This window comes from Ceratotherium simum, chromosome 17, assembly GCF_057802395.1.
Source record: "Ceratotherium simum simum isolate JZ-2026a chromosome 17, ASM5780239v1, whole genome shotgun sequence".
Classification (NCBI taxonomy): domain Eukaryota; kingdom Metazoa; phylum Chordata; class Mammalia; order Perissodactyla; family Rhinocerotidae; genus Ceratotherium; species Ceratotherium simum.
Window position 1 is genome coordinate 44498824 of NC_141916.1, and position 17408 is coordinate 44516231.

Genomic DNA, 17408 nt, shown 5'->3' on the forward strand with positions numbered 1-17408 from the left:
TTCGGTGCTCACTTCTTCGGTGGCCCAGGTTCGTTTCCTGGTCACAGATCCACACCACCTCTCTGTCAGTTACCATGCTATGGTGACAGATCACGTAGGAGAACTAGAATGACTTACAACTAGGATATAAAACTATGCACTGGCGGCTTTGGGGAGGAAAGAAAAAAAGAAGATTGACAACAAATGTTAGCTCAGGGCAAATCTTTCCCTGCAAAAAAAAAAAAGTCAGAGAATGTCAGAATTAAAAAGATTTTTTAAAAAATATTGTGAGCATATTTCCTTGTCATTATAAATTATTTACCAAAGAAAAATGAAGAAAGCTCACTTTTAACAATTATATGGTATATTTCATTGGATGGATGTATATTCGATTTAATTTGCCTTTTCCTTGTTAAGGAATGTTTAGGTTGTTTCCAATTTTTCAATGCTATAAATATTACTAAGGTGACATTCTTTTGTATAATCGTTAAGTACACACTTACTGTCTCAGAATAGAATTCTGGAAATGGGATTAGTCTTTCAAAGAGGATAAATATTTTAAAGACTATTGAGAGGTAAAGCCAAATTATTTTCTAATAGGTTGCATCAATCACGCCACCATTGTCGTAAGATAGTACATGTCTCAATGTATTAATTTCAACCCTGAACATAATAATATTTTGATCTCTGTCAATCTGATTGGCAAAAATTATATTCCATTGTTACTTTAATTTGTATTTTTTAGAATGGGAAATTGAAATTTTTAACATTATGAGCATTTTTATCTTTTCTCATTCATGAAATGCTTAATCATATTCTTTGTCCATTTTTCTTTTGGTCTATTTTGTGTTTTTTCTTATTGATTTATATGTTCTTTAAACTTTAGGGATATCACCATTTAGTCATGTTTATTACTAATATTTTACCAGTTTTAACTGAACATTTAATTTTATAGATGAGTTTGTTTTATGCAAGTTTTGCTGATATATGTAATCAAATCTATCAACCTTTTTCATTGGGATTAATTTCATAGTATTTACCTATGGTTGTGGAAATATTTGCAGTTTAATATTTTAAATATAATTTTCCCACCCATGTGGACTTTATTTTTGTGTTAAGTAAAGAAAACATATTTGCTTCAAATAACCAAGTTTCACAACATAACATGACGTATTGTGAAGTTAGTTTCACATTATATGAAAATAATCCGTTAGTGATGTTTATTTTAATATATTCTTAGTTTTAAGTGAACTTAAGACTGTTTTAGGGCTACCTTTCTGTCTTGTTCCTTTCAGCTGCTTCTTGATTTTAGCTTAGTACCACCTTTCTTTTAATTATTACAATTTCATGGTATATATTACGTATCAGTTACTACTAATCATACTTCTCCTTTTGGTTATTCCTCATTTATAAAAATCATATTTCCTATAGTCTATATTTCCAGACAAATTTTAGAATCATTTTATCAGTTTTCCCCACATCCCATTTTTATTTTGTTTAAATGAATAAAACTTGCTAGTTAATTTTAGAAAAAATAAAGCTTTTACAATATTTAGTGTTCCATTTAAGTATATAACATAACTTTTTAATTTATTCAATGTTTACAAACTCAGTTCAGTAAGATTTTCTTTTCTTTACCTATATCCTGAACATTTCTTGTCGGAGCTATTATAGGCATTTTATGCTCTTTTTCTTTTTGCTATTATGAATTGAATCGGTTTGCCTCATCACAATTCACTGAGATAATCACTATTATATGGAGAGATTACTAATGTTTATGTCTTTATCTTGCATCCAACTTCATAAACTTTCTCAGTAAATTTGTGAGAGTGTTTCAGTTGATCCTTTTAAGTTTACAGCAAAATTATCTAAAGATAAATATAATTTTTTATCCTCATTTCCAATATTAACTCCTATGCGTTGCTTCTTTATCAAGACACAGAACTTCCAGGGTAATGTTAATACAAGAATACAGTCATGTTTTATCTTATGATCTTAATGTGAATCTCTCTTATTTTTCTAGTAAGCATATTTGTAGGTTTATAAAGATATGGTCTCATGATCATGATCTTAATATAACCTTAATATGGATCTCTCTTATTTGTCTTGTAGGCATATTTGTAGGTTTCTAAAGATATGATCTCATGATCATAATCTTAATACGACCTTAATATGAATCTCTCTTATTTGTCTAGTAAGCATATTTGTAGGTTTATAAAGATAATCTTAAAAGATATTCTTTATCATAGGAAAATTTCTATTTCTTGCTTTCTAAGATTTAAACAAATCAGGTTAAATTTTATTGAATGCTTCTTAAGCAGCTCTTGAGATCATCTTTTGGTTTTCTTACTGATTCTCACATTATATTATATGTAATTAATAGATTTTCAATATTAAATCATCTTTACATACATGGGATCAACAATACTTGGTAGTGTCAATATTTGATGATCCTTTTGCTATGCTCTCTGGAAAGATCTAGAGGAAAGATTCATTTCTTCCATGAACATTAAAAGACACATTCAGGACCTAATGTCTCTTTTAGAAATAATTCTTGGTAACTTTTCCCCACTATTTCTTGCCATTAAGAGTTTTCATTTTTTCTTGGTTTAATTTTCATAATTAATGCTTTCCTAAATAAGCACTGCATTTACAATAAGATTTTTGACACTAACATAGCATACTCAAAACTAAACATTTTATCTCCTCCCATCCTTCTGGTATGTATTCTGACTGGATTTGTCAGTTTTATTTTTTTTGGTTACATTTTCCTGCAATAAATTAGTTCTTAGAACTATGATATGTAATATACTTTAATATATTTATTTTCTGCTCTCTTCTTTGTTATTTCCTTTCTCCTACTTTCCTTAGATTTGTCTTGTTTTCTAGTTTTTTTGTGTTGAATGTTTAGTTTATTTATTTTCATTCTTACTTTAAAAATGAGAACATGTGTGCCTTTAAATGTGCCTCTGAGTAGAAGTTATATCAGTATCCCTAAAGTTGTACATGCAATTTCCTCATTTCTTTATTTTCTAAGTAATTTGTGATTGTGGGTTTCATTTCCTCTTGGACCAACTAGTTATTTAGGAGCAGTATCTTCAATTTCTAGGAGATTTGGTTTGTTTCTGATGTTATTTAAACTTCTATTAGAGAGTATATTCTTTCTTTGGACTAAACGATGTTGTAATCTTTATCAAACTCTTATCAACTACATTATTCTAATTTCCTCCATCATTTCATTTTCTGCCTATTCTATGAAAAATTGATCAAAGTGTAATATCACTCATTCACAAGAATTATTTATCTGTTTTTATCCCTGTATTTCCAACAGATTTTGTTATGTTTTCATTACTTAAGGAATGTTAATTGATATATCTTCAATTTGGATGGTTTTTTATGAATATCAAAGGTCCTTAATGTCCCTTTGACATGATTTTTTATTTGAATCACTTTGCCTAAAATTAGTATTTTCCACTATTTCATTTTTGTCTTTTCCTTACGAGTTCCTCCTTATTATTATTATTATTTATTTTAACCTTTGTCATTTTGTGTTAGGGGCATTTTTTTGGAGGCAACAGTTATAATATATATTATAGTCACTTTTCCTTCCTCATATTGGCCTTTATTCTAATACTTATCCTCGGAAGAGGAGAGTTGCTGAGAGGCAGTATTTATCAGCTGAGAATGTGAATGGATTTCCTTAGCCCTAGTCATTTTCCATATTTTTGCTAAAGTCTTCTGTTAAAGTGACCCATTAAAACCCAAGTTACTGCAACAGGCAGACTGCTGGGCTGAAGTGAGAACTTTACACCATATTCTCATTCTGCAACACTCGGATCAGTGGTGTGATTATACACTGCAGTAATAAGCATGCATGACTATCAGGTGCTCCCCAGAACTCACTTCATCTATAATGCTCTACTTCTGGGAACTACACTTCCTGATGCAGTGTCCCCCCGACCATGGCATGCTCCCGTTACTTCTTGTCTCATGGTTTATGGGAGCTGCACTCCCCAGTGTAGTTTAGAAGCAGAGGTACTTGGTGCCAGGTACTGGTTAGATGGCTATATGGGAGGGATCTTCTCTTCTCCAAAACAGTAATTATGCGTAGAGGAACAGCAGCTACTAGTATTCTGTCTAGAACTGACCTTTACTTCTGTGGTGAGGGCATGCTCTGATTACTTTCTATCCACCGCATTGGTAAGGGAGGGATCCTCCACCCTAAATAGTATAAAATGGCTGAAAACATGACACCTGACACTGGACAGATGAGACTGACAGCAGTTTCTTAGTCACATATAGTCACAGCCCAAGGAGGAGAACATGCCTTGCAGAGCCACACGGGGGTTGTACTTGGGAACAGAGTGAACAAGCAGGGTCTGTGGGGGGCAGGCTTTGTAGTAACAAAAAGGTGAGGTGATCTCTGGTTCCTGCAGGAGGATCTGATTGCTTGTTTGAACAATTTGAAGGCTGGTAGAGAAGTGAAACCTGTTAGGTTGAGGACTGGGTAGAGTGTAGCTTGTCTGGCTAATAGGGGAGCTAGCCAGGTGGGGAGAATTTCCCGCTGGGTGGGGAGCATACCTGACAAGAGCAGGGAAACACACGCTTAGGCCTTTGGGGCCCTGTGAGACTCAAAGACATAAAGGCAGCACATGAATTTTGGGGTCTTACAATGTAGGGCATAATATGGGACAGGAATAAAGTATATTCCTCTTTCATATTAGCAACTTTGTGCTGTTTATAATATCTTGGCATGTGGGGATCACTATATGTGTTTCCTAATCCAATTTCAACAGCCTTAAATTTAGGGTAAATTACTCCAAGAATCTCACAATAGGTTGAATGTCAATCCTAGGATTTAGGTAGAAACGTTGTCTCAGGTATTTTAGAGGTATATGGATAGGTTATTTCAAAGACTTCTGTCCAGACGTTTTTAAACTGTTGAGAAGATGTTAAAGAAAGTCATAAAAGTCGTAAAACTCTTGCTGTAAGAGTAAGAAGATGAGGGTTCTACTGAGCAATGCTTCACTTTACCTCTCTGTGCTCTTACTCTTTAATCTGTAAAATACAAGAACTAGTCTAGATAATTCTGTAGTCCTTTTGTCTCTAAAATGACCATGATAATTTAAGATGAATAGAAACATTCTATTTCATATCTATAAGGTCTAATACTCCATAGTAATTACCTGTTAGCATGTCTCCCCTACTAATCTATGAGCTCTTTTTCTTTTCCTTTTTTTTTTTTTTGTTTTTTTTTTTTTGAGGTATAAATGAAGATTCATTGGAGTGATGAGCTCCTTTTCTTAAGCAACTTGGAATGCCCATTCCCTCCCTGGTACATGAAAATTTCTTAACAAATGATTTTCAAATGGACAAATAAATCTAGCTGAGGAGAGGATATTTGGGGGAATTCTAACAATGCCATATATTTTGGGAGTGTTCTATCACCTCAATAGTCTAACAATCGTTGCTAATTAGCTGGTTACACTATTAAAGCATATAACCAGGCTTCGCCGTGAGCAGTAACAAATAGCACTTGGTGATCCCCCAGAATCTTTGTGTGGCACATTTTTTTCTCATGTTGTTAACCTTCCTGTCCACCCAAGCTATGATCTGGAGTTTAGCTAGTCCCATTCTAGAGCTAAAGTCTTCACTTTGTCTCCTTTTTGCAAAGATGCTCCTGATTTCAATCAGCTGCGAGAAATGTCAGGTGAAAAATGGCACAAATGTGAATTATGACAATAAAAGTTTATAAGCTACTAAAATAAAGTTATAGTACCTAAGAGCTGAGTCAACTGACAATGTTAAATGAAACATTTTACGACCAGTCCTGGGATAATGATAAAAAAAAAAAAAAATAGCAGACAGAACATGAAGAAATATCTGACAGGAAATGGGCCCAAGATCAAGCGCAGTCTCCATGATTTTGTATGAGCTCCTCTAAAGTGGGGAGGGAGAGATGATCATCTAATATTAATGGAGTGTCTCCAACCCTTAACATCTATTATCTCTTTTACTTCTCATAACAGCTCCGTGAGAGAGGTATTGTCATTTTAGAGAGGAGAAACCGATGTTGAAGTGATCCAGCTGGGCAAATGCCCAACAACAAAACTATTAAATAATAGAAACAATGACTTCAAAACTCTCCCTGACTCTGAAGCCCATGCTCTTTCTATATCTTTTTATACTCAATGTTATCTCTTTACATAGACAGATAATTTCTACATAAATAAAGCAAATTTTATGTTTCATGAAGAATCTCTCTGTTCAACTTGATGCTAGTGTTTGTTCCACGTTATCAATTCAAGTGATTGTTCTCTTTACCAAGAAGCCCACCATACGAATTAGCTACATAGAGAATGTTAAATTATAGCTAAATAAGGCAAAAAAAGGGGGGACTAGAATGAAGATCAGCATTAGGAAGAAAGCTGAGCACTAAAAATGATATTCAAGAAGAAATATAAGAGCGTTATCAGGCATTTGAGTAGTTGATATGGCAATCTTTCATTTTATTTTTTAAATAACTCCACTCAAAAAATGTTTTGTGTTACTAGTAAATTTCCACTGCCTTTCTCTAACTTTTCTAGTATAACATCCTTCTGTCACCTCACATGCCCGTAACACCAAGCCACAATGCTTCTCGTTTGTGCCTACCACAGTATCGGCAATGACAGACACAAGCACACTGGCATGCCCAGAGGTTCTGTCTCCTGATACGCTGGTAATTGTTGTAATTGCACAATTTCTTAGAAATATTATGTTTTACCTTTAAAGATCTTATAAAATTTATATTCTTCTCCCTCATCTGACTTTGTTATAACATAAAGATAGTCTTTTCAATTACTTATTATGGACCAAAATTCATGCTCCAAGAAGAATTAATGTCATGTTAATTCTGAGACTTCACATACTCTGTGCAAACTCGTCTTACTCTTGCCAGAGAAACACAGTGATAAAATGGTATAATCGCATGGCACACAAAGTGCTGATGTGAAATGAAAAGGAGAGAAATATGGTTGGGATATTAATTCAAGAGAAATAAGAAAATAGGACTGTTTGAATAGGCTTAGAAGGATGGTTTAATTCTTCATGAAAATAAGTGTGATGTTATCTCATCTTACCTCTACATCCACCCCAACGTCCCCCATTCAAGAACAATCAAATGTTTAGTTTCTACACACACACACATACATTAAGAGGACTATACAATACCCAATAGAAGGACATAGAGAGAAACATTCAGTGAAACTGCTCCTAAATACAGATGAAGGCATCATGTCAATATAGCAATAAAATCATAAGTTTCTATTGTAATGGAACACAAATTAATAAAATGGGGAAGACAAAACTACAAAATAGCTTTAAACTCAATACCAGATTCCATTTATAGGTCCAAGACTATAATGGGCACAAGCTAATTTTCATAGTTGATTCATAATAATAGTCATTGGGAATTTAAAGGACAGACGAGAAACAGCTTTAAATGGGAAGTGCCACAATTAATCATAGATGTCATACTTATGCACTTGCTGACTATCAACCTTGAACAGAGCATTTAATTCAAATCCCATTTAAAAGTATGCACTGTCAAGGGAGAGGCAAAGAACCATTTTCTAGTTCAGGAAGCAAGCTGCAACCCTTGTGCCAAAGATGGCACTGAAGACCACGTCTGTTGGCACATAGAATGATTGCTCTGGCCCCACACCCCTCTTCACAACTTATTGTAGGAGCTGCTCTTATAAAAAAGAAAGAAAATGCCAAAAACCTTGGCATCTGACTATTCAAAGATGATCAGTGCCTGTTCTCATAATGCATAATATTTTTTGGAAATATTCTGCCCATTCAGAACAGCATTGAATTTAAGTTCTCTCGGTGAACATAGATTTTGCCTTTTAAACATTCTGTAATACTATATATCTGTAATATATTTGTTAATATTGAGATACCATTGCTGTTTTAAAAGTATAGTATATAAGTGTTGCATGCATAATACATTATATTTCATATAATGTGTTAAATAATAATATCTCAAAACCCACTGAAGAAAAATTGAGTGTGTGTGTAAAGATAGAGATACAGATGATATTGATATAGATATAGATTTGGATATGGAAAGAGAGAGAGCACTCTAGCAAAGATCCAAAGCAAAAGTCAAAACTTAGGAGCAAAGTAAAAGCAATTACCTTGAATCCTAAATAGTTTCATATATACTCATGTAATCGTTTCATATATACTCATGTAATAGTTTCATATATACCAGTTTGATATCATAAGGAAGTGGAGACATTTTATTTTGAAGTATTAAATTGAAGGAATTACTCATCAGGTCAAAAGAATATTTTCATGGCAACCAGAGATTACAAGTAATTTGACCAATAGGGTCTATGATATTATAATAAGGTAACATTGGATTTATCTAAGTTGTCAAAATAATGTAACATCTGACATCTACACATATTATCTCACTAACCTTACAATTAGCATATGCAATAGACTTTCCGGTCATGGCAAATATTTTTCATTCAGTCAATGTATATTTACTGAACAATCCCTATGTGCCAGGCACTGTTATAGTTACTAGAAATACAAGGATGAATAAGACAAACATGGTTCCTGCAAATTAATAGCATAATCAGGGTTACTTTTACAGCCCAGTTCTTCTGACACCTACATTGTGCTATGCAAATTAAATTTTTTTGACCTTCAAAATATTTGGGGTGCTTTGCTTGTCATTTTACTGTTAATTACAGAATTAAGTGAATTTTGACTATGAGTTTCAAATCAGCTTTTTTGCTTTGTAGATATTATTGAAGCGAATAAGGCTCTATGAATTGTGGAATGATAAAATATTCACAGAAACTTACAATTCTGCAGTTGAATAACAATTACATTTGTTCCAAACAGGCAATTGGTTTCCAAACACATTAAACAAAGGCAATTTAGAAAGCTTCTTCTTCTTCTTGGCATCATTAACATTGTTGAACATCTTGGGATTCTGGAGTGTTTCACAAAGGTAAGTGTGTGGTAAGATGAACAATTTCTGAATCTATGAAATATTGATCTGGGAACCATCACTGAGCCAATGGGAATCCCGTACACCATGACTGGACAAATTAGCATATTAGAGAAATTTAACAGATTATTCAGAGCAAGAAATTTCAATTTAGACTTTGCTTTTTCCTTCGATCCTTATAATAAAAGAGTGCTTTACTCAATTCTAAAACATGTTCTAAAACAAGATTTTTTTCCAACTATCTAGTACCATTTTAGAATTAGAAATAACCATAATGATAACAAGAATGAATGAGTCATTATCATTAAAAGCAAATATCATTAAACAAATAGCTAGAAATGTAATGATGCTTAGGATTTGGATTCCATTCAGGCCTTTAAATCAGCAGTAGCATTTCAAGGTCAATCACTATGCAAAATCATTTAGTCAGTCACCTGAGACCATTCAGTGACTTAATATGTATCATCTACCATTCGTCCATCGCCAGCCCACCTCTCTCTCTCACTGACATATTCTTGGATGGCTGTGTGCTTTTGAGCAAACTGTCTAACCTCTCTGAGCTTCTGTTTTTACACATATAAAATAAAGACAGTAATACCAACCTTTTGAGGACTTTAGGGAGATGAATTTTGATAAAGGGCAGAGCACAATGTCTGCCACATAGTGGGAACTAAACAGATCTTCATTTTCCTCACTTTCCTCCATTCATTTATCTATGTAGTAGTATTTTATCCCATCTGTTGTCACTTCTCCCTTGCCTAAGTCATTCTTTTATTCATCTAATAAATCTCTTTTGGAACATCAGTCATGTGATGGGTACTGCAGTCAACTAGAAGAACACAAAGTCGGTAAGTCAATAAATGTTTAGTGCCACCTATGTTCCTGCTCTCATGGAGCTTATGATCCAATATAAGAGAGAGGCATTTAAATCCCATTCAAGGCAGAATTAATGACAAAATCAAAAGTTTTAATGGCTCCTTGAATTTTTAAATTTCTTACCTTCCAAAGTGTATAAGTTATCAAATGGACTCTCCACAGTGTATAATTTTTCTAAAATGCCCATCTCATTCTTAGACTGAAAACCAAATCAGAAAATCAGAGAACCTTGCAGAAGGATCCAGCAGGAATGTCCTTAGCTTTATGGCAAAATACAGTCAACAAGGAAAACGGAAGCTGAAAGCAAGGCCTCTTGCCCCTCCATCCGTTGCCTCCAAACACACCAGTGGTGCCCAACTGCCAATTCTCACAGACCTGTACTGTTTCTCAATTGCTACTTTTTCTCCCACTGTAAGGTTTGACCCTTGTCTTGCATGAAGTAGTTTAAAAGGCAATCTCTAGAGTCAGCTCCGTTGAATCCAGTTCCATAACTTAATTGTGCAAATTTCAGCAAGCTGTTTAACCTTGCTAAGCCTCAGTTTCTTCATTTCTAAACTAGAAACAATAAGAATAGTAGCTGTGCGATAAAGTTGCTGCGAGGGTGAGTAAAGGCTTAAAAATGTTAGCAATAGTAATAATAACGGCCTCATACTATGCCTTATGCTCCCTTCTTCCTCCTTTTTATTCTTCTTCTAGACTCATACTGAAGTGTGGCCAAAATGACCATAATTAGGGGCTGAGTTCAGGTAGAATTAGCACTGGAACCAGAATCTATTAGCTTATTCATTTATTCTTTCATCCATTCATTCAACCAATATACTGAGCATTGTTCCAGGCACTAGAAAAATAGAATTGAAGAAAGCAAAGTACCAGTCTACATGGAGCTAACATCTAGTGCTCAAATTAAAATATTTAAGTGTGATTCTTTTTCTATGACTATCAAGCAAGTGAGTTACTATAAAGAACTGAAGGATGGTAGAATGTGGTACAGAGAAGGAGGCAAAAATAAAAATATAAAAGCACCAGAGACCGGAGGAACCAAAGATGAGAAGGGACTAAGTAATAATGCAGGATTTATTTAGAAGTAAATCTGATTCTTACAAAATCTTCTCCATCTCCGATATACTTTCTTTTCTCTTGCATACTTTTTGAGAGAAGGAAAAAAGAGAGAGAGGATGAAACAAAGCAGAAAGGAAATAAATTAATTGTGCATGAGTTGAGCACTCCTGTGTCTTAGGCAGCATTTTAGACACACCAATAACCTCATTTAATGTCCACCACCTTCCTGTTACATAGATCTTATCACTCTACTTTATATATAAGAAAACTAAAGTGAAAATTTGGGTAAGTAAATTTACTACACACAACTAGGATTCAAACCCAAGTTTGTTTGTCTCCAAAGCCCATACACTTTCTCCTGTACTGTGCTGCTTCTAGGTGCCATAGAGGAGACCTCTACCTGCTCTCTGACAGCCCCCTAACTCTGGTGGGTAGGGAGGAAACCAGTCCTTTCAGTTAAAGTAACTATACTCACCACCACCTGTTAATCAGCCACTCCACGGGAAAAGAATGGATGTCACATATCAGAAGAAAGAAGAGTCTGGAAAATTTGCCAGCAGAGATTAAGTAGTTAAAACCAACTACATTCGTGCAAAAGCACACATAAGGATCTATTTGCCAGTGGGATTGGATGAGCCAAGACAGAAGGGTTAGACAAGATATTGTATGGAATCTAAGGCAGTAAGATCAGTGTCTACAGTGTGGCGTGCCTGATTCCGATTTATTTCTGTACCGATTGTTATTGTCAAACATGAATGAACAATAAGTATGCAAAGAAACAGGAGGAAACACAGGTGTCCCGGGGACAGCACTATTGAAACATACTATTTATGAATCAGATAGTGTTTGATCTCAATACACATCCAGTTTTTACCAAACTCAAAGGCGTATCTGTTCAAAGCTGGATAATTGTGAAATATCTATCAAGAACAGGACAGTCCCAAGTTATTCTTGTGCCCAAGATCTTGAGGGCAGTAGATTAATTATAAAACAGCATCCTTACCAATATACACATGGAATTAGGTCTGGTTAGTCCTGAGGGTACCCCCATACCAAGTTTATATTAGTGTGATGCAATCCTAGTCTAAGTTCTAGAACCAAACTAATCTTGTGAGGGCCACTGGGATATCACCTGAATACAGTTAAAATTATCCATGAATGTCAGGCCAGACTTACCTTTCATTTGTAGCCAAAAAGCCCCAGCCCCTCGCCTCTGTCTATGTTAGACTTCTCCTCAGTCAAATCTGAAAGAGAGCAATGGTGGCATGTCATATTCAAGGCTCTCCAGCTTGGGGGAGAAGGAAGTACGTAGATGAAATGTGTTTTCCTTGCTGAAAAGTTTTATATAAACATCTCTAGAGTGCTTAATATAAATATGAATCCTACATTGGATGCTAAAATAAAAAGGTATTACAGATGTTTCTGGGGGAAGCGAACAGAAGGATATTTGTTTTTATAACGACACCATTGTCCCTCCAGTGTTGTTAAACACATCTTATAAAGTTGATATCATTGCACTTATTTTGTCAATGATATCAGTAATTTTTTGTGCATAACCTGTAACAATTATCGAAAGCAATATAAATCAGAGGCAAATGACCAGTTATTCAAGCATATTCTCCTCTTACAGTTATTTTTAGTGATATATCGAGAGAAGGAAAAGAAGGTAAAATTAGCTTTGGAAACCTTCACAAATAAAAAAATAGATATCTGACCCCAGAACTTATATATTTTTGATAAAATAAAACTTGTAGCCCATATTCATTTGTTCATTCAACAAATACATACTGGACATCTGCTATTACCAGGCACTGATCAAGGCACTAGGAATACAGCAGTGAATAAAGGACTCTGAAATTCCTACCCTCCTGGAGCTTGCTCAAAAGTGTTTAAGAAAATAATTTGTCTTTAGATGCCATAGAAGGAAAAGGCCAGGATTCAGAATAAGAGAGTTCTGGTTCTAAACCCAGGCTCTGCCAACTACTATTCATATGAACCCTAAACAAGTAATTTAACCTCTCAGAACTTCAGTTTCAGGGCCGGCCCCGTGGCTTAGCGGTTAAGTGCACGCACTCTGCTACTGGCAGCCGGGTTTGGATCCCGGGCGCGCACCCACACACCCCTTCTCTGGCCATGCTGAGGCCGCGTCCCACATACAGCAACTAGAAGGATGTGCAACTATGACATACAACTATCTACTGGGGCTTTGGGGAAAAAAAAGAGGAGGATGGGCAATAGATGCTAGCTCAGAGCCAATCTTCCTCAGCAAAAAAGAGGAGGATTGGCATGGATGTTAGCTCAGGGCTGATCTTCCTCACACACAAAAAAAGAACTTCAGTTTCCCCATCTGTGAAATGCAGGTGATTCCATCCCTCCAGGGTCGTAGTGAGAATTCAATTAGTTAGGGTGAGTGTAGTACCCTAGCGTGGTGCCTGGTACCTAGAAGACACTCAGGAAAACAAGGTTTTTCTTGGGTCGGGGTGGGGTGGAGAGTACACATTCTACAAATATATTCATTGATTTCTTCTTGACAATGGTCTTTTCCACATAGTCTCAGCACCCAATTTACAAATTCCCAGTACATCTGAAAAACTTTTCATGAGTGCTGGCCACCATGAATCTGTAAAGTTGATAGGGTTCCAGACTTTCCCGTCTCTCTCACTAACAGACTCACTGCAGGTTGTAAGAGTGCCATCTAAAGGTCCTTATGAGACACCTTAATATTTACTAAAACTCTTTGTTATTTCATAAAGACTGTTCTGGTGAGGAGCGCTCTTAAATAATCATCACTGTTGCGCCAGTATCTATGGGCCCGTAATAAAAGATAGACAAGCACGAGAGCAAAGCAAATGATTTATCCAGTCATCTGCATGTGGTCCTAAAAAAAGCTTGCTTGCTTGCTTTTTTAGATGTTGTAATCTAAATCATTTTAATGCCCAGAACGTCAGTGGAAGTAATCTTGAAGAAACATTTCTCCTCCATGAAAAGTCTCTGAAATTTTATGGCAGTACACAGGAATTTTCTTCAAGTATTGATCTTTAGGAGACAGCCCAATGAAACTATATTTGACTCTACCTGTCTTATGCGCAAAGTTTTCTTCAGCTGAACACTTTATGGATTTCAGTTTAAGAGCTAATATGTATGGGAGTGGCTTTATGAATATCATCTATGTGCTTTATTTACAAAGACTAATTATGACTCCTCTAGTGAACTATTATGCTTTTGCATTGACATGTTATGCATTAGAATTAATAAAGTAATTTCAAAGTCTCCGTGATTACTCTATGACAATAAAATGTCAGTTTCCTATACATCACAATATTTTACAACTTTTTACAACGGTTCAGCCATTAAAAGCAACATATATGATATTTTTTAGTTTTAACGTGCCATTAGAATCAAAATAACAGTATGCTAATATTCTTCCTTTCAATACATTTATTGAGTACTTATTACATGTCGGGCATCGTGATCATATGCTGTCTGAGTAAATAATCAATCTATATATGATTTTAATATATTTGATCTTGATATGACACTATCAAGATATGAATTGATTAAGGAAATTTTCTCTGAATTGAAAAGCAACATTACTAAAATAGAGGTCCTTAACAAAGAGAGAATATTCACATACTGAAGAAGTTACAAAATAAATGTAAACGATGGAATTATTGAGATTAGAGGAAAGAAGAAAATTAAGAAAGATTAAATGAGTGTGGAAGGGAGGGTTAGGGATCAAATCAAATGGAGAAGCTTAAAGGGATCCTCTAACCCAAATGACATCTTTTGGTCTCTACTGCTGTCATTTCAGATGCATTCAGAAAATCGTCTTCCAAAAGAGAGTCTTCCCATAAAAGCAAAGAAATGTGGAAACTTATCAATAATAATAATAATAATAATAGACTAGTGTCAAATAAAACTAATGTCCTGTACCTTTGTAGCAGCTCTTGTCAAAGTTTGGTTGAGAACCACCTGCTCCAGGCGAATCTTTCTGGCCCCTACCAAAGATTGCCTTAACATAACTCTTTTTCCAGGAATCAGCGGTTTTAACGAACACACCAATCATTCTTAGGCTCCCTAAAATTGGAGCACCACTGCCTTCCAGACAGTTCATGCTGGATAGGATGGGTAGGTTTATCAGCTGATTGCAAATGATCCTGCAATTAAGCACCTCCCTTGTGCATATGTAAAATATTTTAGACCTGCAGAATAAAAAATTTATTCATCTTGATTAGATATGATATGCATTTTTAATTGCAAAAGAGCAGCTGTAAAGCACCAGGTGTTTCTCTTACTCCAACTATTTTTTGTTTATTTGCTTGTTTGTTGTGAGGACAAATAAAAAGACTAGCTCTTACAGACATAAATTCTTGCCCTGTAACTTTTTCAAATCCTTCTTTTCTTAGTATTTGTTCTCTGACAAAACAATGAAGCCAACCCCTGATATGCCCATCAAAGCTTTCTTTGCCACAAATGGTTAAATGCCAAGTTTGCATTTTGGGTTAATGAACACTCAAAAGATCAAGAAGTCTTTAAACACCTCACCTCAGTACAAGTGAGAAACTCTATCAGTCTCTCTTACCGTTAGAAGGGTCTGCCTTTTGTTGTTTTTTCCCCTAAACTTTGCCTTCGTCTCCTTAATTTCTACATCATAATAGAAAAAAGTACTCATTATGCTTTCACTCGTCCTTAGAGATGAAAAGAGATCTACAGAATTATAAAGTTGACCCAAAGCAAAGACCAGAAGAGCTTAGAATTCTCACATTGAGGTTGACACTCGTGATTAGCTAAATTGCAGTAACTACAACATGCTTCCATTCGGAACAGGATGCATTCACACAGCAGTTTCTTCTCTAGTGCCTAGCAACATGATCATTGAGCACCTGGAATAGTTTAGGCATTAAGTGTAATTGGTTTTGCCTTCCATAAATCTGTAGCTTTGTAAATAAGCAGAGCATTTCAGCTTCTATATAACACCAATTAACTTAAAGGGATGCGTTGTTTGCAGAAGCCTGCTGGGTCTGTACTGTATTTCTCCAGTAACATGCTCAGTGGCAGGCAAAGTTCTGTGTCCCTGCAGTGTTCCATTTACTCTCAGTTACTTGATGCCAAGGGTCTGTACCCCAGCCACTCATTTGCTCCATTTTTCAGTTGTGAAAGATTGGAAAAATGAAGTCTTCCCTAAGAAGTACCTTCTGTGCTCTATTTCTGTCCATGATTGAGACCTGAAAGGCAAGGTATTTGAAAATGTTTTTTGTGACCCGCAGAGCACAGGTCTGACCCCATCTGATTCTGTCCACAACTGACAGTGACATCTCTTTCCTCTTCCTTTTTTTTGTAACACTTTAATCCAATACATCCAAAAGTCTATTACACTGAGCCTGTATACGAAATTGAGAAAACCATATTCTTATTACACAAATTTGCTAGTGAAAAGGTTTCCATTAGAGTGATTTTTTTAATAACACTCAGAAATCTGTTCCTGGAAGTTGGTCAGTTTTTCCAAGCTCCTAGGATACTTCCTCTTGTTATCTCTTTACTCAGCTTAATCCCTTATCTCTCATATCCCCTTCAGGTAATCTTGATTTATAGCATTCATTCCACCCTGGCCAACCTCTAGTTCTCTTGGTTTCTGAAAGTGTTTTATCGACTATCAGAGTAACAAAATCATCAAAAAATAGCTCATGATTCCAAAAAGTTTCCTATTAATATTGTGTGATTTACAAATTGAAGGAAGGAGAACCACCCCTGCTGAACACTGTCAAGATTCCTTGTTTTACAAGAAGAGAGCTTCAGCATTAGTAGCTTCAACCAGTCCAGCAATGGGCATATACTACCTCCCCTGCAAGAGAAGCTGGCGTACAATTACCTGTCACAGGCTTATGAGTAAAGCCCTCAAATAAAATCAACAGCCAAGTGATGACAGCACACAGGTGCTGCTAAAATTCAGGTCTGCTTGTAGGGAGCAGGGGAATTAAAGGAACCACTAATATGGGCCGGCCCTGTGGCTTGGTGGTTAAGTGCGCGCGCTGCGATGCTGGTGGCCCGGGTTCGGATCCCGGGTGCGCATCGAGGCACCACTTCTCCGTTCATCCTGAGGCCGAGTCCCACATACAGCAACTAGAAGGATGTGCAGCTACGACACACAACTATCCACTGGGGCTTTGGGGGGAAAAATAAAATAAATAAAATCTTTAAAAAAAAAAAAAAAAACAGGAACCACTAATAATAACTCATATCTATGTCACCCTTTACAGTTTACAAGTTGCCATCACACGTATCATCACATCTGATTAGTGCCACACCCCTGGGAGGTCGGCACATTTTGGCATGCCCATCTTGTAAATGAGAAATTGTACCTCTGAGACATTAAGTGGTTTGTCAAGTCACAGAGATAGTAGATGGCACAGACAGGACTTGAACCTTGGTCTGTGTGTCTCTAAAGTGCCAGCTCCTTCTACAAACAGCACTCATACTGTCA

The 17408-nt window shown here is 35.7% G+C and overlaps 1 protein-coding gene across 1 annotated transcript in view; it reads left to right on the forward strand.

Moving 5' to 3' along the window:
- SLC15A5 (solute carrier family 15 member 5) overlaps positions 1-13984 on the forward strand; it is a 92434-nt gene extending 78450 nt beyond the window's left edge. Inside the window, 2 exon segments of the mRNA XM_004435506.1 lie at positions 8884-8992; positions 13837-13984. Coding sequence (XP_004435563.1) covers positions 8884-8992; positions 13837-13984 — 257 coding nt within the window.
- The last annotated feature ends 3424 nt before the right edge of the window (positions 13985-17408 follow it).